Source organism: Antechinus flavipes, chromosome 3 (genome assembly GCF_016432865.1).
Source record: "Antechinus flavipes isolate AdamAnt ecotype Samford, QLD, Australia chromosome 3, AdamAnt_v2, whole genome shotgun sequence".
Lineage (NCBI taxonomy): Eukaryota > Metazoa > Chordata > Mammalia > Dasyuromorphia > Dasyuridae > Antechinus > Antechinus flavipes.
The window spans coordinates 1,764,607-1,788,925 of NC_067400.1; the positions used below are offsets into that span (position 1 = coordinate 1,764,607).

Sequence of the window (24,319 nt, forward strand, 5' to 3'; positions counted from 1 at the left end):
GCCAGGCTGACCCGGGGGTACCGGGGAGAAGGTGTCGTGGAAGGGATGGCCTGGAGGCAGCAAGAGGAAGGCCGGCATCCTCCCCCCCGGGAGCCCCCGCAGGGCCCCAGCTAGTCGGGTGTGCCAGGGAGTTCGGGCCTCCGCCCTCCCCAGATGCGGGGAGGTCCCTCGGGCCCTTTGCCGCAGCCTCGGGCCGCTGGCCCGATCACAAGGCTTCCCTGACTCCGGACGAGCCCTCATCCCCGATGGTGGGACCGGATAGGTAGCCCCAGGAACGGGCCCCCTGCTGTCTGGGCAGCTCGGGTCCCCCTGGAGGGGATGGAGGCGGGCACAGAGAGGGGCCGGAGCACAGCACTACTGGTGGGGGGGGTAAGATGGCCAAGGCAGCCGAGTGGGAGGCTCAGCATCCCAAGTCCTTCAGAGGGGGCCCGAGGCGGCCGGGGTGGATGACAGCTGCCAAAGAGGGGGGCGGATCGGGAGGAGGGGAGGGCCGGGGCCCGCCGAGCCTGCTGCTGCCTGGGAGGCCCAGGGCTGGCTGGTGAGCAAAGCCCTTCTGCTCTCTCCCCAGTTACTGGCGGGGGCCAGGGGGTGCTGAGTGAGGACTTTGCCCAGGTGTACGCCCTGGCCGATGGGATCAGGATATGGATGGTAAGGATGGGCTCTGGGGAGCTCCGTGGGCCCCGAGGCAGGGGGCGGCTCCAGTGACGGGGGTCTCCTCCTCTTCCCAGTTAGAAATGAAGCAGAAGGCGCTGCTGGAGCAAGGGGACGAGGGTTCAGGGGAGCCCGATGCCGATGTGCGTGAGGTGAACCCGGAGAGCCTGGGTGAGTGCCCTGCCATGGCGTCCTCGGGCCCCCAGAGATGGGGGCTCGCAGCGGATCCAGACGCTCGATGGAGTCGCCCGGAGGGCCGGGCTTATGGGGCGCACTGAACGCTACAGGGTGGGAGCGGGGGCCTCACTAGGGTGACAGAGACGAGACCGTCCTTTCCTCAGCACGGGCCTGGCGGTCACAGGAGGATGGGGGCGGGGGGACTCCCAGAGGTGATTTAGAAGGACCCTTATTTTGGGCAGAGGACATGTGGAGGGGAGGGCAGGAGGTGCCGGGGAGATGGAGGGGGCTCCCTAGGTCTGGTGCCCTCCTTCCACACCGTGTCCTTGTGCTGTCTCCCCTTTGCCCCCTCAGCCAGAGAGTGCGCGCAGAAAGCTCTCCTGCTGCTGCAGTTCCCGCCTATGGGAGCGAGCCGGCAGAGAAGCGGCTCCGTGGGGGAAGAGCACGTGCCGGCCTCAGGACCCGAGAGCCCCCGTCAGCGGGTGGAGGCCGCCCCGGGCCCTTCCAGCAGGCCCTTGGAAAGGAGCACCTCCCAGCAGGACGAGGGGCTCTCCCCCCCGTCCACACCCACCCGCCGGCCGACCTTCGGCCGGGGCCGCCTCAGGCTCCTGTCTTTCAGGTCTGTGGAGGAGACCCGGCCCGTGCCCACGGTGACCGAGAAGTACCCCCTCCTCAAGGACGTGATGGACTTCCTTAAGGACCAGGCGCTCTCCCACGAGAGGTGAGGGGCCGGAGCCGGGGGCCCCGGAGGCGAGGCCGGAGCCAGGCTGGAGCCAGGCCATCCTCAGGGCAGGCCTCCATTGGGCCTGGGTGGGAGGCTTGGGGACGTTTCCCCTGGGGGAGCAGCTGACCCCCACCACCTCCTCCACGGGCTGTCTGTCCTCCAGCGTCCTGAAGGTCCTGTCGCTGAAGAGATCCCAGGCCAAGAGCGTCCTGGATGCCCTGAGCACGGCCCGGACCTGCGTGGAGCAGCTGGGGAGGCCGCACTGCTTCCACCCCGCCTGCCTCCTCTTCCTGCTGGAGCTGCTCACCTGCCAGAAGGATTTTGCTGAGTGAGTGCAGAGGCAGCTCATCCCCTGGGACGCCAGGCCAGGGATCTCTGGAGATCTCATCTGTCGTCATCCCCCCGGCTTTCTGGGGGGGGGGTCTCATCTGTCCCCCCGCCCCCCTGCGGCTCCTTGTGGGGGGGGGTTGGGATTCATTTGTCTCCCCTCCCCTCCCCGTGGCTCTCGATCTTGGTTCTGCATCCCCTCGGGCAGCATCCATTCTTCCCTCATTCACGTGTCCCAAGAGAGGTCGCCCCCCCGGCTTGCTCGGGCCCTGTTTTTGGATGGCATTGGGCTCCTCCCGAGTGACCGGGCGGCCCATGTGCGTTGCTTTTAGCTACTTTGGCCACTTGGAAGGCTGTGGGGCCGCGCTGCACGCAGAGATCCGCCACGCCTACCACCAGCTCGTCCGCTTCTTGGTGGACGCCGTGAAGGGCTTCGGCAACCTGAAGGACAGGTACGGGACAGTGTTTCCCACGGGTGTCCGGACGGCTGCAAGGGCAGGGGCCCCACGTCGGGGGGCGCCAAGGCCCGGCCCGGGCAGCAGGGTCAGTGGGGAGAACTCCGGCCTCCCCTCCGGCCTCCCCTCCTGCCTCTGACATCTCGCCACCCTAGCGGTCTCAGACGGCCCCTTGTGCTCCCACTTCTGCCGCATGGGGAGCGCTGAGGTCGCCGTCAGCTCCGTCCCAGTCGGGGCTCAGATGGACCTTCCCGGCCAGAATGGATTCCGGGGGTCCAAGGGCTTGGCACAGCAGCTGGAATGGGAGCCCACCCCCACGGAGGCCGAGCTCGGGGACACGAGAAGGAAGGGTTAGGGCTTGGGAGGGCCCCCCCCACCAAGCCTGGGGCCGAGCTGGCCACCTGGCTCGGGGCCCCCCCGCCCTGGCACAGCTGTGGGCTTCTAAGTGTGGTCTTCCCGGCTCCTTCAGGTCCCTGCTCCCTGCCCTGTCCTGCGTCCAAGCGTCCCTGCTCCATCTCCTGGATATGGGCTGGGAGCCCAGCGACCTCCCCTTCCTGGCCGAGATCCGGCTGCCAGAGCTGCTCATGACCATGGCGCAGGAAAACATCAGTCTCCACCACAGGGCCATTTGGTGAGGGCGGGAGGCAGCTCCGCAGTGGGCCGTCCTGGGGCCCGGGGGAGGGACCCCTGGCCCCAAGGCGGTCCCTTACTTCTTGGTCTGAGGATCACGGACCGTTGTCTCTGCTCACAGGGATGGTTCTGGGGCCTGGTGCTCCAGGGCTGCCCGGTCCCCCCAGCTCGTCCAGGATGCTGGTCAGTGCCTCTGTGGTCCAGCTGACCTGGAGTCTTTGATAAGGGGAGTCTAATCCTGGAGTCTTGGGTGGGGTGTTTGGGGGAGCCCCAGGAAGGGTGGGTCAGCAGGGGGTTGGACCCCCACAAGTGCCAGAAGTCTCGGGTGGCCTCTGAGCTTCAGTCTCCTCATCTGTTGATTGGGTGGGAGCTGAAGGCCCCCACAGAAGAACCGCTCCCTTGGTTCATGGAGGATGAAGCTGAGGGTCCAGGTCTTCTGTGCCTGGGGCGAGACCTGATGTCAGGGCTTCCTGGTCCGAGGGTCCTCCCCAGTTCAAGTCCCACCTCAGACCCCCCCTGTGGGCCTCTGCCATGGGGCTCCCCCCCGTCACCCCCTGGTTCCCTCCCCCTGGCTCCACCTTCTGAGCGCCCCTCCCTTTCAGCCAGTGGAGCGAGGACGAGGAGATGGCCGAGTACCGCCAGACCTCGGAGTGGATGGAGGAGTGTCGGGACGGGATGTTCGAGGCCTGGTACGAGAAGATCGGCCAGGCCGACGCCGAGAAGCAGAGGAAGGCAGGTGCCCCCGGCTGCGAGGGAGCCCGGCCCCCCTCCCCCAGCCACGGCCCCGCCCAGCCCCCTCACGGCGCCCTCTCTGCCCTCGCAGATGCACATGTTCATCGCCCGCTACTGCGACCTGCTGAACGTGGACATCTCCTGTGACGGCTGCGACGAGATCGCTCCCTGGCACCGCTACCGCTGCCTCCAGTGCCACGACATGGACCTCTGCAAGACCTGTTTCTTGGGTATGCTTCCCTGGGCCGAGGTGGGGTCCGGCCGGAGGGCACCGGCTGTCTTCTGGGCACCCATGGCCACCCGTGCAGCGCGGCAGAGGGGCGTCCTCGAGTCCTTCCTCCTCTCCCCTGGCTCCAGGCCGGGGCTTCTTGTGGGGGGGGGGGGGGAGACCCGTCCCTATCCCCCGCCTCTTCTCATCTAGTCTGGGAGTGGGGGCTTGTCCCTCAGGTGTTACTCCTTCCTTGAGTCCCGCCGCCCCACACGGTGGGCTCCTGCCTTCCCCCTCCCCTCCTCTCCGTCATTCCTCCACCTTTTCCTGTTGGCGCCGGCACACCTGCTGGGGACTCGGGCCCCTCTGTGGGCTCCTCCACCGGGTCTGTGCACGGGTACACCCCGGCTTCCTGGCGATGGACTCTGTTACCCGGCCCCCGCCCGCTGACTGCTGTGTGCGCACGTTGGCTTTCTACCACTCCTCTCTTGATCCTCTTTTCTTAAAAAAAAAAAATTGCTTTCATTTAAAAAAACTGAGTTTAGATGATTCTCCTTTTCTGATACAGCTTAAGATCGGCTGCAGCCAGGTCACCTTCACTTGCTTTTTTCCATGAATTCCCTTGATATTCTTGACCTTTTGTTCTTCTAGCTGACCGATATATTTTTAGATCTCTAAAAAACCATTTTGGTACTTTGATCGGTATAGTACTGAATCAGTAAGCTAACTTAGAATTGCCGTTGTTATAGTGGTCGCGCACGCGCGTGTGTGTGTGTGTGTGTGTGTGTGTGTATAAAGATGACATGTACGTGTGTATATAGAGATGACATATACATATACCTCTATGTGTATAATATGCATATAATGTAATGTATGTTATATTCAGCTTCCCCATCAGCAATTCATCTTTCTCTAGTTCTTTAGAACCATTTTGTGATGATCATGTAATTCCTGAGTTTGTCTTAGCAGACGTCTATATATTTTGTTTTATTTTTTAACTTTTTATTGTTTTCTTTTTTTCTGGGTATACATGTGTATTCATTTTTTTAATGCACAACTTTTTATGAAGCATGTTGGGAAGAAAAAAATCAGAAAAGGGAAAAACCATGAGAGGAAAAAAAGGGGGAGGAGGGGATGTGAATATAGCATGTGTTCATTTCCATTCAGTTTCCACCATATATCTTATTAAGTCAGCAGTTAAAGAGGAGTTCCTTTATTTCTTGTGCTGGATTTGGTTGGTATTCTATAGAAATACTGATAATTTATGTGGGCTTTTTTTTTTTTTTTAACATCCTGTAAAGTTGCTAAAGTTGTTTCAGTTTTTTAGTTGATTCTCTAGGGTTCTCTAAGTATGTCGTGGTATCATTTGCAAGAGTTGAGTTCTGTTTCCTTGTAGCCTATTCCTATTGAATTTCTTTTTCTTATTGCTATAACCTATATTTCTAGTACAATAATGAATAATAGTGATAATGGACTTCCTCGCTTCATTGCTGATCTTATTGGGAAGGCTTCTAGCTTATGTTACAGATGATGTTTGCATTAGATTTTTAAATAAATCATTTTTGAGAAAGGCTCCTTTGATTCCTATGCTTTCTGTTGCTTTTACTAGGAATGGATGTGGTATTTTGTCAAAAGCTTTTTCTCCATCTACTGAAATCATCATATGTTTTTGTTGCCTTTGTAATTGATATCACCTGTTACTCTGATAGTTTTCCTAATATCTGAATCAGCCCTGATTTCCTATTATAAATCCCACCAGGTTATAGTGTATGATCTCTGTGATAGATTTCTGTAAATGCCTTTTAGCATTTTATTTAGAATTTTTATATATACCTTAAGGAAATTGATTTACCATTTTCTGTGGTTTTTTTCTCCCTAGTTTAGGTGTTAAAGTCACATTTGTGTCATAAAAGGAATTTGGTAGGATTTTTCTACCTATTTTTTCAAAACAGTTATATAATATCCAAATTCATTTTTTTAAATGTTTGGTAGAATTCATTTGGAAATCATATCCATTTGGTCTTTGGGGATTTTTTCTTAAAGAATTTATGTATAGTCTGTTTACTTTCTTTTTCTAAGAGGGTTACTTAAGGTGTTCTCTTCCCTTCTTTGCTAATATCTTTGTAAATGTCTCTCTTTTCATGTAGATTGCCGGTTGTGTTGTACATAACTGGGCAAAATAGCTCATCATAATTGCTTTAATGGTACATTAACTGTTTTCATTTTTGGTAAACTTTCGATTTTATTTTTTGGTTTTAAGGATTTATATTTATTCCTTAATTGGATTAATTGGAAGGTTTTTAAAAATAAGTTGCATGTTCAATTAACTTATCTGCTCTTTCCCCCTTTTATTATGCATTTCAAGATAAAAATTTTTCCCTTAACTTCTACTTTGGGCTGCATCCCACCAATTTCGATAGGTTGTCTTAGTGTTAATATCTTTAGTGAAACAATTGATTGCTGCTGTGATTTGTTCTTTGACCCCCTTATGCTTTAGGATTATTTAGTTTCCAACTCATTTTTAATTTATGCTTCCAGGACCATTTATTGAGTGTAATTTTCATTTCATTATAGTCAAAAATTTTCTGGATTTGTGAAATTTACACGGTAGTTTTTGTGAAGGTGCCATGTGCAGCTGAAAAAAAGATATACTTCTTTCTATTTCCATTTAGTTCTATCCAGAGATCTATCATATCTAACTTTTCTAAGGTTTTATTTATCTCCTTAACTTTGTTTTGTTAGGTTATTGTAGTTTTGAAAAGGGAAAGTTGAAATCCTCCACTACTATAGTTTCACTTTCTTTTTTCTCATAATTCATTTAACTTTATTTTAGTATTACTATTGCTTCATTGACTCCGATACCTTTTAACAAAATGTAGTTTTCCCGATTATCCCTTCTAATTAAGCCTATTTTTGCTTTTGTTTTGTCTGAGGTCATGATCGCTAGTCCTGCCCATAGTCCTGGAGAGATTCTGCTCCAGCCCATATTTTAATTCTGCGTGTCTCTTTTCTGTTTTAAGCATATCTCTTATAATCAGTATATTATTGGATTCTGGTTTCTAATCCATTCTCTTGTCCACTTCCATTTTCTGAGTGAATTCACTCCATTCACCTTCACAGTTATGATTGCAAACTTTGTATTTTCCTCCATCCTGTTTTCTTTTATGATTTTCTCTTTTTTACTCTCTTCTTCCTCAGAAGTCTGTTTTTGCTTTTGCCTGTTGTCTTCCTAAATCTGTCCTTCCTTTTATCACTACTGCTGTCATTCCCTTTCTGGTTATCCCCTTCCCTACTTGTGTTCCTTTGGATAAGAGATTTCTATACCCAACCAAGAGAATGTGGGTGTATGAGTGTGAATATTGGGGGGGGGTGTTCTAAGATATCTGTGCATCTTTTCATTTTCTTGAAAAATGGTTTCTAGGCTTTTAGGCAGTCCAATCATTTATAAAATTACCCCTTTTGATCTGTTTTCCAGCTTAGTTGTTTTTCCAGTGAAGTATTTCCTATTTTATTTTATTTTTCACTTTCTTTTGACTTTGTTTTGATGTTTCTTGGTACCTTGTAGAGTCATTCGCTCCCACTTGCCCAATTCTAATTTTTAAGAATTGCTTTCACGAGTGAGCTTTTGTGCCTCTTTTCCCATTTGGCCAATTCTGCTTTTTAAGGAACACTTTTCTTCTTCTTTTCTTTCTTGCCATTAGGCCAGTTTTTGTTTTTCAGGGTGTTTTTCCTTCGGTGTTGTTAGTGCCTTTGTTCCTGAGCCATTCATTCTCTTCGAATAATGGTTTTTCTGCTCTCTCTCTTCTCCAACTCTTCCTGGACCTTGTCGAGCCTGGGTCCGAGGCCCATTTTTGCCTTTGAGGCTTTGCTTGTCATTGTTTCTGACCCGGCGGATCCTTTCCCCGCCCCCGCAGCCCCCCGCAGGCCGGGTCCTGGGACGCTCCGGCTGCTTTGTTCTTCGAGGCTGCTTCTTGATTTAGAACTTGATGAGATAAAGTTGGGCTCTGTGCTGGGGGGGGGGGTGCTTTTCTGCTGCTGCTGCTTCTGAGGAGGGGTGTAGACCCCGCTGTGCCAGCATGGGGGTCTCCAGGGCTCAGTCCCCCCAGGCCCACCGTTCTCCCTCGCCGCCTCTCTCTGTAGGGAGGCCTGGGAGAGCTTCTGTCCTCGCTGCCAGGGAGGGATGTGTGGCCGTGGAGTGGGCAGGGCCTTTCTGGGCAGGCCTTCCTTTATCGGTCAGGAACTCTGATTTGGAGCTCTGGGGGGGCATTGGGAGGTGGGCCTGGCCAGCACGCTTTTGGCGCTGAGACATGTTCTTTCTGGGCCTTGGAGTTCTCCTCTGTCAAATGGGCCCCTTGCGCCCTCCTGGGCAGGGGCAGCTTCCTGGCCCGCACGCTCCCACCCTTACCACGGCCTCCACGATCTCAGAGGGTAGTGGGCACGTGAGGGGTGAAATAGGCTGTTGTGATGGAGCCCAGAGGGCGGATTTGAATCTGGGGCTTCGCGGTGCCAGGCCTCCTGCAGTCTCCGAGCCACACCCTCCGTGGTTGCAGCACGTTTGTAGACACGGTCTCTGGGGCCGGAGCCGGACCCCCCCGGACCCGAGCAGGGGTCTGGGGGCACGAGGAGGTTCTAGCATCTCCTGTGGGCGGGTGGGCCAGCAAGTGCTCAGGGCGCTGCGGGTGTGGGGCGGAGTAGGGCCTCAGGGGCCGGCCCTCCCATGTGCGCCTGCCCTGCCCCAGGTGGAGTGAAGCCCGAGGGCCACGAAGACGACCACGAGATGGTGAACATGGAGTACGCCTGTGACCACTGCCAGGGCGTGATCGTGGGCCGCAGGATGAACTGTGACGTGTGCGACGACTTTGACCTCTGCTACGGCTGCTACGCGGCCAAGAAATACTCCGACAGGTGCTTCCTGCGGGCCCCCAGGGCGGGGGGGGGGGGGCGGCCGGCCCTGCGCCCCCCGGCCTGTGCCAGCCGCGCCTTTGCTTTGCAGCCACCTGCCCAGCCACGGCGTCACCGTCTACCCCATGGTGACCATCCGCACCAGCGACTGCCAGCGGCTCGTCCAGCCCTACGTCCACAACTACTCCTGGCTGCTCTTTGCCGCCCTGACGCTGTACGCCGCCGACCTGGCCGGAGGGGCCGAGGCGGAAGGGGAAGGGCCGGACCCTGGGGCCCTCCGGGCCGCGGCCACCCTGCAGGCGCAGTGCCTGCGGCTCCTCGGAGAATGCCTGCTGAAGGCGCAGCGGAACGCGGGTGAGCCGCGTCGGGGCTGACCTGGGGCGTCCGGGGCGCCCGTTACGGGGCAGTCACCATCGCGGCGTTGTCAGAAAAGCATCTCTGCCGTAGCGCATGGGGGGGTGTCCCGAGACCCCCCAAACATCAGCACTGCTCTGCCCTGAGCCCCCCAATGTCAGTGGTGCTTGTTCTGGCCTGTGAGGTCCCAGAAAGTGCCCCCCCGAGTCAGCAGGGAGAGAGTCCCAGGGTTTCAGGGGCCTTCGGCGACCGGGTGGTGGGGAGCGGTCATTCAGAATGGCAGGACCCCCCGGGCCGTGGTGGACATCCCTCTGGGGCCTCCGGAGCACCGCCAAGTGCTCAGGGTCCCAGGACTCGTGCTCTCTCCAGGGGGCCCCTCGAGCCTGACTCCCTCTTCTCCCCTGTGGCCAGATGCGGACCCATCCTCAGAAAACGACCTGGTCTCTGTTGGCTCTTTCCAAGATGGCGCCGGGGAGGAGAAGGCCGCCGAGATGACGGGCACCCCCATGGCGGTGCCCAGCTGGGTAAGGGGGCACCCAGGGCTTCGGTGGTGTTCTTTCCCCCCAGAGCGCATCTGTCCCTGCTGCCGGCCCCCAAACGGCCCCTCAGAAACCAAGCTGGCCGGGGTCCCTGGGCCCGGAGCTGACGGATCGCCGACTGCATCAGCCGCCCTTCTTGGTGCCGCGGGGGGAGCTCACACCCTTTCCCCTGGGCTTCCCTTCTCATCGTAGGGCCAAGGGGACGCCAGGGATGAGACCCTCCCCTCAGACGGCGCGCCGGCCGCTCTGGGAAGCCAAAGTTCGTCTCCGGAGAAGGCACCGTCTGGGGAAGCCCCCGAGGAAGCCCACGGGCCGGCGCTCCCAGGTTCGGAGCATTCCGCCTCTCACTGGTCTCGTTCTCCAGTGCGTGGGCAGAGGACCCCCCTTCCCCACCCCGTAGGCCCAGCACACACCTTTCTTGTCCTCAAGGACCTCCCATTCTGCAGGGGGCGCCAGAGCGTGTCCATCTCTCAGGCCGAGGGCAACTGTGGGGCGTGCTGAGAGAGGAGGTGGGCTGGGCGTTGATGGCAGACCTGGGGGGGGGGGGGGACTCTGGGAGAGCTCCCACCCCCTGCTTCTGGACGGGCCCCATAGGGTGCCCGGGAGCCCCTGCTCTTCCTGCCCCTTGGTCCTTAGGCCTCAGCCACGCGGGAGACGTGGGCGGCCGCCCCCATGTCTGTGACGGCCCAGCCCGCGCCCCCGCCCCCACCCCAGTGCCCTTTCCCCCTCACCCCCCCACCCCCACCCCACCTTGTTCCCACAAGGCCGGCCCTAAATCTGCGGTCACTGCTGATCGCCTTGGTTGCTGTGCTGACCTCAGACCCCCTCTCTTGGCCCCGCCTCAGTCCAGGTGGACCCATTGGTTGGTTGGCAGCCGCCGTCCGCGGGTGACTGGGCAGCAGGGCTGGGGCGTCCTGGCCTTGGTGGGGCCCAGTCAGACCCGCTGGGGCTCCGGCCAAGCATCGGAGAGCCAGGGGCTGGTGGGGGCAGCGCGGGCACTGACCCCGTTCTCCTGAGGAGAGCTCGCCCTCGGGCATCCGGAGCCCCGCGCGCTCCCGCGGTCCGGCCTGGGGGCAGTCCCATGGGGGACTCTCTCAGACGCCCTGTTTCCTCATGCAGACGCTTCCCCCGTGAGGGCCGTGCGGGAACCAATCGTGCCCCCGAGCCCCGAGCAGGTGTTTGCCGAGTGCTCCCAGAAGAGAATCTTGGGATTGCTGGCCGCCATGTTGCCGCCCATACAATCCGTGAGAACCTGGGGCTCCGGCCGGGGGGGCAGCGGTCAGTCCGGATCACGGGGGCCCCTTTGTCTTCTTCCGTGCTCTTCCTGCACATTAGGGGGTGAATCTTTGGAGTCCTGGGGAGCCACAGGGCGGGGGTGCTCCCCCCGAACCCCTCGGGTGTGGGCTGCCCGACGTCACCGTTCATGGCCACGAGGCTGGGGCTGCTGAGAGGAGGAGGGGGCGCAGAACCCGGAGGTCCCCTCCTCCAGGAAGGCCTTGGGTGCGGGACCGAGCAGCGAGCTGAGATCTTGGCTGGGATCTCTCGGGTTCAACGAGCCTCTTCCCATCCCTTTCCCTTCTGCGGAGCTTGGCCTTCGAGTGAGAAGAAGCGTGGATCCGGGCGGTGTCTCTGCCCCCTGTGCCCGACCCTTCCCCGGGCTCCAAAGTCGCTCTGCGCCCGACCCCTTCCCTCTGGCTCGGGGGTGCAGGTCGCCGGCGGCCGGGCCTGACGGGGCCACGTTCCTCCCCAGGGTTCCACGGTCTCCTGGGCAAACCTGAAGGACATCCTGCCCCTGATGTTCCAAGTGGTGATCTCCAACGCGGGGCACCTGAACGAGACCTACCACCTGACCCTGGGCCTGCTGGGCCAGCTCATCGTCCGGCTCTCGCCGGCCGAGGTGGACGCCGCGGTGACCGGGGTCCTCTCGGCCAAACACGGCCTGTTCTCGGCAGGGGACGGGGCGGCTGCGCCCGAGGGCTGGGACACGGTTCACCTGCTCTTCAGCCTGGGAGCCGTGTGCCTGGACAGGTAACCGCGGACCCGCGCCCGCCTCCGTTCTTCTGGAAGCCAGGGGTCCGGGCGGGCAAACGGGCAGTAGGAGTAGGAGGGAGCGGAACCCCGGGTCCCCAGGTGAGGAACCCCCCCCCCACCCAGGATGCCCCAGCCCCCCCGCCCTCACCTCCCTCTCCTGCTGCTCTGGCAGCCGCGTGGGCCTGGACTGGGCCTGCTCCATGGCGGACATCCTGCACGCCCTGCACGGCTGCCCGCACTGGCACGGCGCGGTGGCGGCCTTCACGGAGCACTGCCTGAAGCAGCTGCCCTTCCAGCTGAAGCACACCAACATCTTCACCCTGCTCGTGCTGGTGGGCTTCCCCCAGGTGAGTCCCCCCGCCTGGGAGGGGGCGGAGGCGGGAACCTGGGGGGCGGAGCCGGGAGCTGGCCACGAGGCTGCCCTGCCCCCCAGGTGCTGTGTGTGGGCGCGCGCTCCCTGTACCTGGACAACGCCAACGAGCCTCACGACGTGATCGTCCTCAAGCACTTCACGGAGAAGAGCCGGGCCGTCGTCGTGGACGTCAAGACCCGCAAACGGAAAACAGGTTCTGACCATTGGGGCTCCCCGGAGCGTCCCCCGCCCTCCCCTCAAGCCCCTTCCTCCCGGAGGCGCCCCCGTGACCCCCACCCTCCTTGTTTCAGTCAAAGACTGCCAGCTGGTGCGGCCGTGTGGCCAGGGGGGCGCGGCCTCGCCCACGCCGCTGAGCGCCCACCTGCGGCACTTCACCTTCATCAGCAGCCACCTGCTGCAGAGCAGCCTGGAGCCCGGCTGCCCGGAGGCCGTGGAGGCCACGTGGGTGCTGTCCTTGGCCCTCAAGGGCCTGTACGGGACCCTGAAGGTGAGCCCTGCAGGGGGAGGGGTCTGGGGCGTGTGAGCCTGGGTGAGCGCGGGGTCGCTCTGGGTCGGGGGTCGGAACCACAAGCCTCCCCAAGGGCTTTTGGCCCCACAGCGGGGCCACTCTCTGGGCTCCTGAGGGCCGATACCTGGGTGCTCTGTGTGGCAGGCTCAGGGCTTTGAGGAAATCCAGGCGGCCTTCCTGGAGTCGGGGCTGCTGAAGCTGCTGGTGAAGAAGTGTAGCCGCGGCACCGGCTTCAGTAAGACGTGGCTCCTGCGGGACCTGGAGGTGAGGCCCCGGACGGAGGGCGGGCGGGGGGCTCTGGGGAGGCCGGGGCCGGCCCTGCTGGGCTCCGTCTCAGGCCGGCCCCTCTCTGGCAGATCCTGTCCGTGCTGCTCTACTCGTCCAAGAGGGAGCCTGCGCCGGGGCCGCCGCAGCCAGGCAGCCCTCCCGGGGACGTGGCGCAGGGCAAGCCGGACCCGCTCGAGGGCCTGGATGAGGCCACCAAGGTCTGTTTCCTGGTACGTCCTCCTGGAGCAGCCCGGGAGGGGCGGGGCCGTCCCCCTGGTCTGCCAGCCTTGGAGGCCCCCCCCCTGCCCACGGGCCACGCCGCCTGCAGGACCGGGCACGCCCACACCGGCCTCTCTCCTTCGGTTTCCCGTGTTGCTGCCCTCCTTTGCCCTCCCGGCCTCGGCGACCTCGGCTTTCCTGAGAGGGGGGACGCTCCCTCGCCCCGGTGTCTCGGCCGCTCTCCCCCTTCCCCGTCTTTCCCCGCCCTCACTCCTCCTGGCCCTTATTCTGCAGATGACCCACGATGCCCTCAATGCCCCTTTGCCCATCCTCCGGGCCATGTACGAGTTACAGATGAAGAGGACGGATTCCTTCTTCCTGGAGGTCCAGAGGAGGTGAGGACGACAAGGGATGGCGGGGGGAGGGGGCAGGCGTCATGCCCGAAGGGGTCCTTGGCCCTCGAGGGCACCTTGGACCTGCACCCCGGGGCCAGTGGCTCTTGTCCTCCATCACCCCCGGCACCCTCAGTGAGCCCTCCCTCTTCCCGGGGTCTCGGAGCAGCCGGGCCCAGGCCAGAGGCGTCTCCGGGGAGGCCACGTCTCCCTTTGACCGTCCTTCCCCATGTGGACGCTGGGTCCTGCTGGGTCGGAGGGATGAGGGAGCCCCGACTTCTCGCTTAGGGGACGAGGTGGACTCGCAGGCTCATGGGTCCTGCTGACCATCCTGGCCTTGAGTAAGCACTCCGCAGGCAGAGTCCCCTCCATAAAGAGGAGGAAATGGAGGCAGCAGCGAGGTCACTGCCCGGGGGCCCCTCCAGAAGTGCCCGAGTTGGATTTGCCCTCGGCCCGGCACGCTGGCAGCTGCTGCTCGGCCGTCTGCCCCTAAACCCCCTCCTCCTCCTCCTCGGAAGGTTTGACGGAGACGTGATCACGACCGACGAGAAGATCCGGAGCCTGGCCCAGAAGTGGCAGCCTCGGAAGCGCCTGAGGCTGGAAGAGCTGACCTCGAGAGCCGTGGACACGGACATGATCATCCTGCCCTGCTGGGTAGGTCGTGGGCCCGCCGCGCTCCCTCTGGCCCGGGGCCCCAGGGGGCGGCCCGGGGGCCTGACGGCGCTCTGTGTCGGCAGGCGAAGCCCGTGGCCTGCGACCGCGCAGCTGAAGAGTCTGACCCCGTGACCCAGAAGCTGATCGCCAGCACCGAGAGCGACCTGCAGCTCAGCTACGCCAAGCAGCGCAGGGCCAAGAGCGCCGGACTCCTGCACAAGGAGCTGGGCTCCCGGGCCAAGAGCGCCGCGCGTGCCTACCTGCGCCGCGTCAACGAGGCCACGGCCGTCCTCTACGCCCGGCACGTGCTGGCCTCCCTGCTCGCCCAGTGGCCGGAGTCCATGGCCATCACGGCTGACGTCCTGGAGCTCACCAGCCCGGCCCAGATGGCCTACATCCTGGACATGCTCATGCAGCTGGAGGAGAGGCAGCTGTGGGAGAAGGTGAGGCTCGTGCCCAGGGAGGGTCCCGGCCACCAGCCCACGGTCAGGACAGAGGCAGCGAACCCCTCAAGAACGGCCGCCCTTGGCCCAGAGGCCTGCGGGGTGGGAGACCAACCTGAGAGTCGGGGGCTTTCCCCGGGGGGCTCGGTTCTGTCCCCAGGGAAACGGCCCCGGCCTGCGCTGGATCCAGGGCCTGAGCCGTGACCTCTGCCCCTCGTGTCCCCGGCAGATCCTGCACAAGGTGCTCCAGAGCTGCAGCCAGGACATGCTGGGCCCCATGGCGCTCACGGCCTGTCACTTCATGGAGGAGCCGGGGACGGCCGTGCAAGTGCGCGAATCCAAGCACCCCTACAAAAACAACACCACCTTTGAGGTGCGGGGCGCAGCGGGCAGGCCGGGAGCGGGGCGGGAGCCGGGACGAGCACCGGGGGGGCAGCGAGAAGGGAGGCGGCCCCCTCGAGGCCCTTGGCGCCTGACGGGAAGAGGACACGGAAGAGGGGGGACAGCTGCGCCCCCCCAGGCAGGGGAGCTGGCGCCTTCAGGCTTGTCCATCAGCACTTTCCCGGGGCTGAGGCCGGGTGGGGAGCGGAGCGGCCCAGGGAGCCTCAGAGGCCTGTTGTCCCCCCCAGGACAAAGTCCACATCCCCGGCGCCATCTACCTCTCTGTGAAGTTTGACCCTCAGTGCAGCACCGAGGAGGGCTGCGACGAGCTCGCCATGTCCAGCAGCAGCGACTTCCAGCAAGACCGCCACAGTTTCAGTGGCTCTTCCCAGAAATGGATCGACTTTGAGCTTCCAGGTAATCGGTCCCACGTTGGGGCAGGATCCCAGGTGGGACTGTGCTCAAAAGGGGCCGCGGGAGGAGGAAGGCGCCGCAGGGGCACATGCAAGAAACGGGCGGGCGCTCAGTGCCGGAGGCAGGAGTCCGAGCCGGGGGTGCCCCAAGGCACCTGCCCAGGCCCCTTTCACTACCTGCTAGGGGCAATGGGGGGGAAGGGGTTCCCCCAGGTCCCGTGATTGAGTGCTTGGAGCTTGGGCCACGGGTGGCGCTTGGTTCTAGAGCTTGGACTTCCTAATAGAACTCTCCCAAAGTTCATGGGCCAGCTGCCTGTGGGAGGGAAGGCTTTCTCCATCTCTGGAGGTAGCAGAGATGGGGGGGAGGTGCCCAGGGGAGCCCAGGGAGGGGAGGGGTCTTGGCAGTGCGCCCTGGCCACTAGTCTCCAGCAACTCTTGATCTCTGCTTTTGGCTCCTGGCCCCCCACAGGAGACACGCTGTACTACCGATTTACTTCTGACATGAGCAACACGGAGTGGGGCTACAAGTTCACTGTGACGGCCGGACATCTGGGGAGATTTCAGACAGGTAGGGCTGCTGCCCCCGACATACGGGGCCCGTCCCGAGCCAGGCCTGCTGGGTGCCTGGAGAACAAAGCCTTCCTCCCAGCCCCTCAGACTGGCAACTTAGGAGCCATTCTGGATCCTCACTCTCTCTCATCCCCCGGGGTCTCCGTCAGTTTCACTTTTGTGGCTTCTCTTGTCAGTTTCATCCTTGCAGCCTTTCATTCTCGTCAGTTTCGCTTGTACAGTGTCATTTGTCCATTACACTTCCTCCTCTCCTCTGACTGTTGGAATCCTAGTGTTAACTTGAAACAAGGTGACAACTCAAGGGAGATGTTAGAACCCTAGTGTTAACTCAATGGAATTGATACAATGCTTGTGTTCACACCTTTAGAGAGCTCATATAAGCAAGAAGTATTTAAGTCCTCATTGGAGTTCACAAGTATGGGAGCTTCACAAAGTAACTTTGTGAATTCACACCTCCCCTGAGGCTCTTAGGGCCAGAGAGCATGCTGGGAGAAAACCCATAATCCCATTCTCTCAGAAGAGATCATATATAAGAAGCAGACAGAGAGGCCCAGTCAGAAGAGTTCAACTGAATTAGAATGAGAGGGGAGCATCAAGTGAGTTCAGCCAGAAGCCCCCTCTCAGAGGGAAGAGAGATTCATTCCATTTTCCACCTGGCTGGCTGGAGATTAAGGACAAACCTTTGGATTTGGAGACATTCGGGGGAGCTCTTGGAACCAAGCATTGTATCAATTAGTTCTACTTAGTACCTGGTTTCTTCTGGTTTTTCCTCCTTGTAGGATCAGATCAATCATACCGAACCAGGCTAAATTAGATAATTATTGTCTCTATCAACTCTAATGACTTGACAGTTTGTAAAGATTCCAACATCTTCTCACTTTACTTCTGGACTGTTGCAACAGCCTTTTCACTGGGCCATCTGCCCCAAATCCTCCCTGCTCCAGTCCATCCTCCACTCAGCAGTTACCACAACTTTGCTTAAGGACAGGACCGACCCTGTCGAACCCTACACGATAAACTTCAATGTCTCCCCGTCACCTCCAGGCTTTATTTGGCCTCCAAAGCCCTTCATCATCTGCCTGCTCCTTCCTTCCTTCACTTACTCCCCACTCCCTGACCTTGGCTTCCCAGCTCTTCCCTCCACTTTTTGTCCTTTTGTTCTGGGAATTCTGACTCTTCCCCCAGCCCTTCACCTTGACTTTTCACTCCTGAGACTTCCTTCAGGCCCCAACTAAAATCCCACCCTGCGCAGGAAGCCTTCCTGCTTAATTTTTTTCCGGTTCATCCTATGCATAACATCCTTGTACATAGTACATAGATATTGTTGCATGTTGTCGCCCTCATTAGCTCACTCACTCCTTAAGGGTAGGGACTGGCTTTTGCCTCTCTTTGCATCCCCAGCACAGTGGCGGGCACATTGTGCGTACTTAATAAATAGCCGTCTGCCTAGAGGAGGGCCGGCCAGACTGGAGGAGGGAGAGTAGTGGGATGGTAACCAGGAGTGGGCGATGACAGTGAAGGGGCAAGGCTGACCGTTGGTGACGTGGCACTTAGTGTTCTCGCTGACTTTGGGAAGAACCATTTTAGTTCAGGGACGAAGCAGGGACCACAGGCGTGCCGAAAGAGTCAGCTTTTATGGGACTCTGCTGTGAAAAGGTTAAGAGCTGTGGGATCCCCCAGTCAGAGGCAGGGACAGCAGGGGCAGTGTTGGGGGCACACGGGGAGAAGCCTTGGTTGGCCTTGCAAAGAGAGCCTCCCATCTGAGCCTCTGGGGTTAAAATAAATGGGGGGGGGGGACTGTCTAGGAGCCTCAGGTCTCTTAGCTCGGTGTGAGCTGGGGCCCTACTGGTTAGGACAGCAGAAGTGAGTCCGGGGCCGTCCTGCAGCTCACAAAGCCCAGTGGAATCGGCTGATATTGCCTGCAAGTTTGCTGTCTTCCTCCAGGGGCTTTGCTGGGAATTCCCCAGCCGTGGAGCTTCGAAAAGGGTAACTGAGAAGTCAGGCCAAGGGCGCAGAGCAGCGTGGCATTGTGGGCCGGCTCTTGGGTCTGCAGGAAGCACATTAGGACAGAGCTTCTGGCAGACAGGGCTCAGCAGCGTGCTCCTGATGGCCGGGGACAGCAGGAGCAGCTGAAGGGACTGGGGAGGCAAGCCCCACTCCTCGCCACACTCCTGTGTCTGCGGCCGTGAAGGCTGGGTCACGGGAGGCCGGTGGAAAGACTTGATGACTCTGGGTGCAAAAGGCCAAGGGCTTTAGAGCCCCATGAAGGAGCCTGGGCCGGGAGCCTTGGAAGGAGTTCCCCCGGCAGGCAGCAGTCACCTCTGCTGGAACCACCCTCCCTGATGGGTCCCAGACATGGGGAGAGTGTGGGGGAGAGAGTGTGGGGAGTGTCATTCTGACCTGTTCCGCGCCTTACCCCGGGGAGGGCTCGGCCTTCTTCAGGATTCTGGGAGAGAGCATCCGCTCTGATGCCTAAGGGCTGTCTTTGTCCTTTCCAGGCTTTGAGATTCTGAAGAAGATGTTGTCGGAGGAGAGGGTTGTTCCACACCTGCCCCTGGCCAAAATCTGGGCATGGCAGGTGGGCGTGGCCTGCCGCCAGACCGGGCACCAGCGGCTCAAAGCCATCCACTTGCTCCTGAAGATGGTGCAGTGCCGCGGGCACAGGTAGGGACGCCGGGCGGGCAAGGTCCCCCTCGCCCCTCTTAGACGCCCTTCAGCGCCGCGCCGCCCAGGACCCAGATGAGGGGACTCCCACTCCTAGTTCCGGGACCATTCACCCATTGGATTCCGGAGCCGTTTTTCATGAGAATTCCTTGTGCCCACCCCCTGCAGGAAGATGGCCCTCTCACTATAGACACACCAAGTCCCATGAGGCCCCAGTGGTGGCCGTTCTCTGGTTGTGGGCAATGGGGAGGCACTTGTTATCCTTAGGCCGGTTCAGACAGGAAGCTTGGAAGGCCGTGGAGGGAGGGGACATGTGTTTTATGTGGCCTGGTGGTGCCCTCTGGAGCATGGGCTACTTCTGGTGGTCTCAGTGGCCATGGCCAGAGACTCTCGAGTCCTTGGGAATTGGGGAAGCTCAGTGATGCAGTGGATAGAGCTCCCGGTCTGGAATCAGGAAGACCCGCATTCAAATCCAGGCTCAGCCCCTGCTTGTCTCAGTTTCCTAAACTGTAAAACGAGCTGAGGAAGAAAGTACCAAAGTCCTCCAGAGTCTTCTGCCTCAGGTGGAGCTCTCTTGGCAGCTTTCTGTCCGCCCCGAGGTGGGAGCTGGTGGTGTCCCCGTGTAGGGGCTGGACGGTCCTCAACAGATAGGTCGTGCTGGGGGTTCCCTCCCAATCTGCCTTCTGTGACCCATTGGGCAAAGGTTTGGGTGGCAAATGGCACGTGCTTAAGAAGAGAGCGTCCGAGAATGGGTTTGCTGGGCCCAGGCCCGGCTGACCAGAGCCTCGGCTTCAAGGCCTTGTGCACAGACACCCACCGGGCTCGCGGCCTTCCCTCTCTCGTGCCAGCCGAGGTGCTGGCGCATAAGGCGCATAATTTGAGCCATTCCGCCAGGATGGGCACAGTCTGAGCCTGGTACCTCCTAGTCACTGGCTGGCTGAGAAGCGAAGCCGCGGCCCCCCCAGAGGGGACATGAGCGGAGAGATTTGGCCACTTGGCAGTGGGCCGTGAGCCTCAGGACTCCTTGAGTGAGGGACCAGCCCACCAGCCACTGCCCGCAAATATGAGGAGCCCAGGCCCTCAACCTGCTCAGAGACCTCCAGGACTAGGAGGGTGCAGAGGGCCGTGAGCCTCACCCTTCAGAAATGAACGGCCCTTAGCTGCACTCCCTCCCCCTCCCCGTGCATGCTGCCTCCCCCCTCCCCCCCCCCATGAGGGTTGCTAACTGCACCGCAGGCAAGAGGGTGCCCACAGCAGCCTCGCGGCACTCCAGAACCTTCCCCTTTTTCCCCTAGAACCCTTTGGGAAGGTTCTGGGCCACCTCTCCTGTGCCCTGCCCCCTGGAGACTTCTGGGATGTTGCAGCATCCTGCCTGGTCATCCGCTCTCCTTTGGCTCTTTCTTTTGTAGTGACCTCTGTGACCTTGCCCTGCTCCGGCCCCTCTGGCAGCTCTTTGCCCAAATGGAGAAGGGTCTGTGCCAGGACGTGAGTCAGCCCGGCCTCCTCCTGCCCCTCCACCGAGCCCTCACCGAGCTTTTCCTTGTTACTGAGAACAGAGTCCAGGTGAGGTCTGGGACTGCCCTGTCCTCCAACCAACCACCCCCAGGACCCCCGGGACACACGGAGCCAGACCGTGCCCAGTGTAAGGGCCTGTTCCTAGAGGGAGTGGGACCTTAGCAGTGATTGCCCCTCACCCCCCACCCCCAGTTATGTGATGGGCAAGTGATGTGACTTCCCCTGGTGCTCTTGCCCTTGCACAAAGCATGGCTTCCCCAGAGGGAGGTCCACCCACCCCTACTCTGACCCTAACCACTCTGCTACCGGGCCAACCCTCCCTCCACTTGACTGGATATGCTTTCTACTCATAGGAGCTAGGCTCCCCGCAGGACTACCTGCTCGCCTTAACGACGGATGACTACCTGCTCTGCTGCACGGCCCAGGTAAGCTCGGCGAGGTGGGGGGAGGGGCTCAGGAAGGGGAGAGGTCCCCAGGTGCCCAGCTCCTGGGTTGTGTCCTCAAGAGAGAAAAAGAGCCAAACGTGGCAGCCGGTTGACCAAGACACAATGAAAGGGGCTCATCTGTGCCCCAGAGAAGCTAACAGAAGATGGGGGGCCAGGGGAGAGTCCCGAGGGGCTCTCTACACATCAGGGCCCCAAATATCCAGGCCCTGGGTCCAAGCGTCCTTGAGGCAGGCCCTTGGTCCCTTGGGCAGAATGGCCTGGGAGGGACAGGACCAGCCCGTGACAGAGAAAATGGGTGATGACCAGCGACCCAGTTACAGAGCAGACCAGCAAGGGATGACAAGGGAGCCACTGGGAACACAGGGGGGACTTTTAAGGGCGGGCCGGGCCGGCTCCTTTTGGGGACCATTTGGTTGATCCAGGGCCTTCAGGAGAGTTGGCTGAAACTGGAGGGACTTGTGGGTGCCGGGGAAGATGGGCGCACAGTTGGCTTAGGGGATCGGGACCCGCGCAGTGTCTCAGCAACCGGGGCAGTGAACCATGTGTCTGGGCCCTGGGGGGATTAGAAAGGAGAGTGGATTTGTCCGGATAGGAGCACGTGCCCGCTAGACCTGAGCAGTGGGAGGGATGAGGCACCGAATGGCGCGGTTTTGTGCCACCCAGTAGCCTGGCTCAGAGAGAGGTTTTGCAGAATTCCCCCCTTTTTTTTTCAGTCCGATTTTTTAAATATTTATTTATTTTATAATAACTTTTTATTGACAGAACCCATGCCAGGGTAATTTTTTACAGCATTATCCCTTGCACTCACTTCTGTTCCAGTTTTTCCCCTCTCTCCCTCCCTCTACCCCCTCCCCCAGATGGCAAGCAGTCCTATATATGTTAAATATGTCACAGTACATCCTAGATACAATATGTGTGTGCAGAACCGAACAGTTCACTTGTTGCACAGGGAGAGAATTCCCCATTTCTTTATAAAACCTTTGCACCTGTAGTCCCAGAGGTGGCAGCCTGCCAGCCCTGGTTATCTCACACATGGAGGGTCTGAGGGGAACAGAGTCTGAGAAGAAGAGCTAGTTTCTCAGCCAGCCCACGGGTGGAGAGGCCCGTCCGTCGCGGGTGTCGAGGCAGAGAGGGAGCGCCTCCGCTCTGCCTGAGCCTCCAGGGTTGGCTCCGGCTGCGAGAGGCGCAGGGGTGTCAGTGCCGAGGGGCCCCGAATGGCCCCCCGGGGAGAATGATAACAGGCGCTGATCTGGATTCTGGCTGTGCGGGAAGTGTAAGGGAGAGGCCAGGGAGCCTTTTGTTTATTTGAAAAATGAGACCTTTATCAGGAAAACTTGCTGTTAAAAAAACATTCTCCCAGTTCTCTGTTTTCCTTCTGATCTTGGCTGTACGGGTGCTGTTTGTACAAACCCTTTTTAATCTCCCATAATCAGTCACCTTTTGTACTTCCCATGATCCTCTATATCTCTCTCCTTTGCTCCTACATTCTTTCCTTATCCAGAGATCTAAAGGGCAAACTATTCCTTGCTCTCGTAATTTGCTTTTGCTCTCACCTTTTACGTCCAAATCGTGTTCCCAATTTGACCTTTGGTATATGGTCTAAAACTCTGGTCTGTACCTTCGTTTCTGCCAAACCAATTTCCAGTTTTCCCAGAAATTTTTATTGAATTGTGATTTCTTGTTCCCAAAGCTTGGATCTTTGGGTTTCTCAAACACCAAACTCTGCATTGTATACTGACTTTCTGTTCCACTGATCCACCGCCACTCTATTCCTTAGTACCAGATTGTTTTGCTGATTCCTTCTTTATAATTGGAAGTCTAGCACAGCTAGATCACCTTCCTTTACATTTCTTTTTCGTGAATTTCCTTGATATTCTTGACCTTTTGTTCCAGATGATTATTATTTTTTTCTAGCTCTCTGAAAGAGTTTTTTGGTAGATTGGTATGCCACTGACAAAATTAATTCAGGTAGAATTGTCATTTTTGTTCTATTAGCTTGACCTCCTCATTAGCAATTAAGAGTCTTCTCCTTTAGCTCCGACTTTTTCTGTGCAGGAAGCATTTTGTAATTGTGTTCATCTAGTTCCTGGGTTTGTCTCGGCAGCGAGACGCCCACCTATTTAGAGAATTCTTTTAAGGGGAATTTCTCCTCCTGTGTCTTGCTGCTGAACTATTGGACGTATACGGAAGCGCTGATGTTTTCCGTGGGTTTAATTATTTTAAGTGATTTTTAGTTGATTATCTAATATTCTCCAAGTATAGCCTCCTTCCCTCTGCAAAGTGCTAGTTTTGTTTCCTCGTTGCCTCTTGTAGTTCCTTCTGTTTCTTTTTTCTCTCACTGCTGTAGCTAGCATTTTAAATATAACGTTCAACCTTAGTGGTGATCATGGGTGTCCCGACTTCACCTCTGATCGGGTTGGGAAAGCTTGTAACTTAGCCCTCTTACTGATAATGATTGCTGGTGGTTTTAAACAGCTGTTACTTCTCCTTTTAAGGAAAGTTTCATTTATTCCTGTGCTTTCTAGTGCTCTATTTCATCAAAACCTTTTTCTGCAGCTGTTGAGATAAATATATCTAACATCATAATAATTCATTGTTATTGCTAATCGATGCGGTCAATTATGCTGATAGTTTTTCCGTGATATTGAAAAACCTTATCTTCCTGATATAAATCCTCTATTGTCTTTGGGATGTTTTGCTGTGATCTCCTTGCTGGTATTTTATTTAAAATATTTGCAGCAGCATTCATTAGGGAAATTCATCCATAGTTTTTTCTTTCTCTGTTTTTGCTCTTCTTGGTTTAGGTGTCAGCATCATATTTAGGTCATAAAAAGACTCTGCCTTTGCCTGTTTTTCCAAACAGTTTCTATATTATCGCCGTTAATTGTCCTTTAAATGTTTGGTAGAATTAACTTGCAGATCCAGAGCACCGATGGCTTACCCAATTTCCTTTGCTAAGATAGGGTTATTTAAGAATTCTGTTTCCTCCTCTGTTCATTTGGTCAATTTATATTTTGCAAATATTTCTCCATTTCACTTAGATTGCCAGATTTTTATTGGCACATAATTGGGCAACATAGTAATAAGAATTGCCTGTTTCCTAACAATTTCTTTAATTATTTCCTCTTCAGTGGCGGCTGGTGAATTTTTAGTTTTTGGTGCTGGTCATTTGGTTTTCTCCCTTTTTAAAATTTTATCCAATAACAACACTTTCATTTTGTTTTTCAGCTTCTACTTTTATTTATTAGATTGATAGTTTTCTTTCATATTTCAAATTGGGTGTTTTTAATTTTGTTTTTTCCTAGTTTTTTTAGTTGCATGTCCAGTCTACTCTTTTCTGGTGTGAGGCTCGTGGTTTTCTGCATGGTCACCTTTCAAATTTTACTGGAATATTTTGATGATTACTCATTTTAGAATTGGGGAGCTAGGTGGCGCACCGCTCTGGGGTCAGGGAAGATCTGAATTCAAATGTGACCTCAAAAACCTAACTAGCCGCATGACCCTGGCCAAGTTACTTAACCCCAATTCCTCATCTGTAAAGTGGGGACACAATGGAGAAGGAAATGGCAAAACCACAACAGTATCTTGCCAAGAAAACCCCATTCAATACGACTGAGCAACAACAACTGTAGAATTAAAGAAAACGACGCGTCTCAGTCTGTGATAGACGGCTTGGCGTTGTGGGAAGGGCGGTGCTGATGTTGGTGAACGTGGGTCTGAGGGTGACTCCTGGTTCTGATCTCA

The 24,319-nt window shown here is 57.4% G+C and overlaps 1 protein-coding gene across 1 annotated transcript in view; it reads left to right on the forward strand.

Annotated features, from left to right (window-relative positions):
* ZZEF1 (zinc finger ZZ-type and EF-hand domain containing 1) overlaps positions 1-24,319 on the forward strand; it is a 44,056-nt gene that overhangs the window by 17,712 nt on the left and 2,025 nt on the right. Inside the window, exons 27-54 of the mRNA XM_051985091.1 lie at positions 569-648; positions 729-822; positions 1,183-1,549; positions 1,716-1,880; positions 2,212-2,331; positions 2,804-2,965; positions 3,567-3,696; positions 3,788-3,926; positions 8,644-8,809; positions 8,898-9,160; positions 9,572-9,684; positions 9,892-10,024; positions 10,819-10,943; positions 11,450-11,727; positions 11,903-12,077; positions 12,164-12,296; positions 12,394-12,590; positions 12,756-12,875; positions 12,968-13,108; positions 13,392-13,492; positions 14,008-14,143; positions 14,227-14,586; positions 14,816-14,959; positions 15,216-15,384; positions 15,850-15,948; positions 18,449-18,614; positions 20,024-20,177; positions 20,483-20,554. Coding sequence (XP_051841051.1) covers positions 569-648; positions 729-822; positions 1,183-1,549; positions 1,716-1,880; positions 2,212-2,331; positions 2,804-2,965; positions 3,567-3,696; positions 3,788-3,926; positions 8,644-8,809; positions 8,898-9,160; positions 9,572-9,684; positions 9,892-10,024; positions 10,819-10,943; positions 11,450-11,727; positions 11,903-12,077; positions 12,164-12,296; positions 12,394-12,590; positions 12,756-12,875; positions 12,968-13,108; positions 13,392-13,492; positions 14,008-14,143; positions 14,227-14,586; positions 14,816-14,959; positions 15,216-15,384; positions 15,850-15,948; positions 18,449-18,614; positions 20,024-20,177; positions 20,483-20,554 — 4,502 coding nt within the window. The remainder of the gene's footprint in view (positions 1-568; positions 649-728; positions 823-1,182; positions 1,550-1,715; positions 1,881-2,211; positions 2,332-2,803; positions 2,966-3,566; positions 3,697-3,787; positions 3,927-8,643; positions 8,810-8,897; positions 9,161-9,571; positions 9,685-9,891; positions 10,025-10,818; positions 10,944-11,449; positions 11,728-11,902; positions 12,078-12,163; positions 12,297-12,393; positions 12,591-12,755; positions 12,876-12,967; positions 13,109-13,391; positions 13,493-14,007; positions 14,144-14,226; positions 14,587-14,815; positions 14,960-15,215; positions 15,385-15,849; positions 15,949-18,448; positions 18,615-20,023; positions 20,178-20,482; positions 20,555-24,319) is intronic.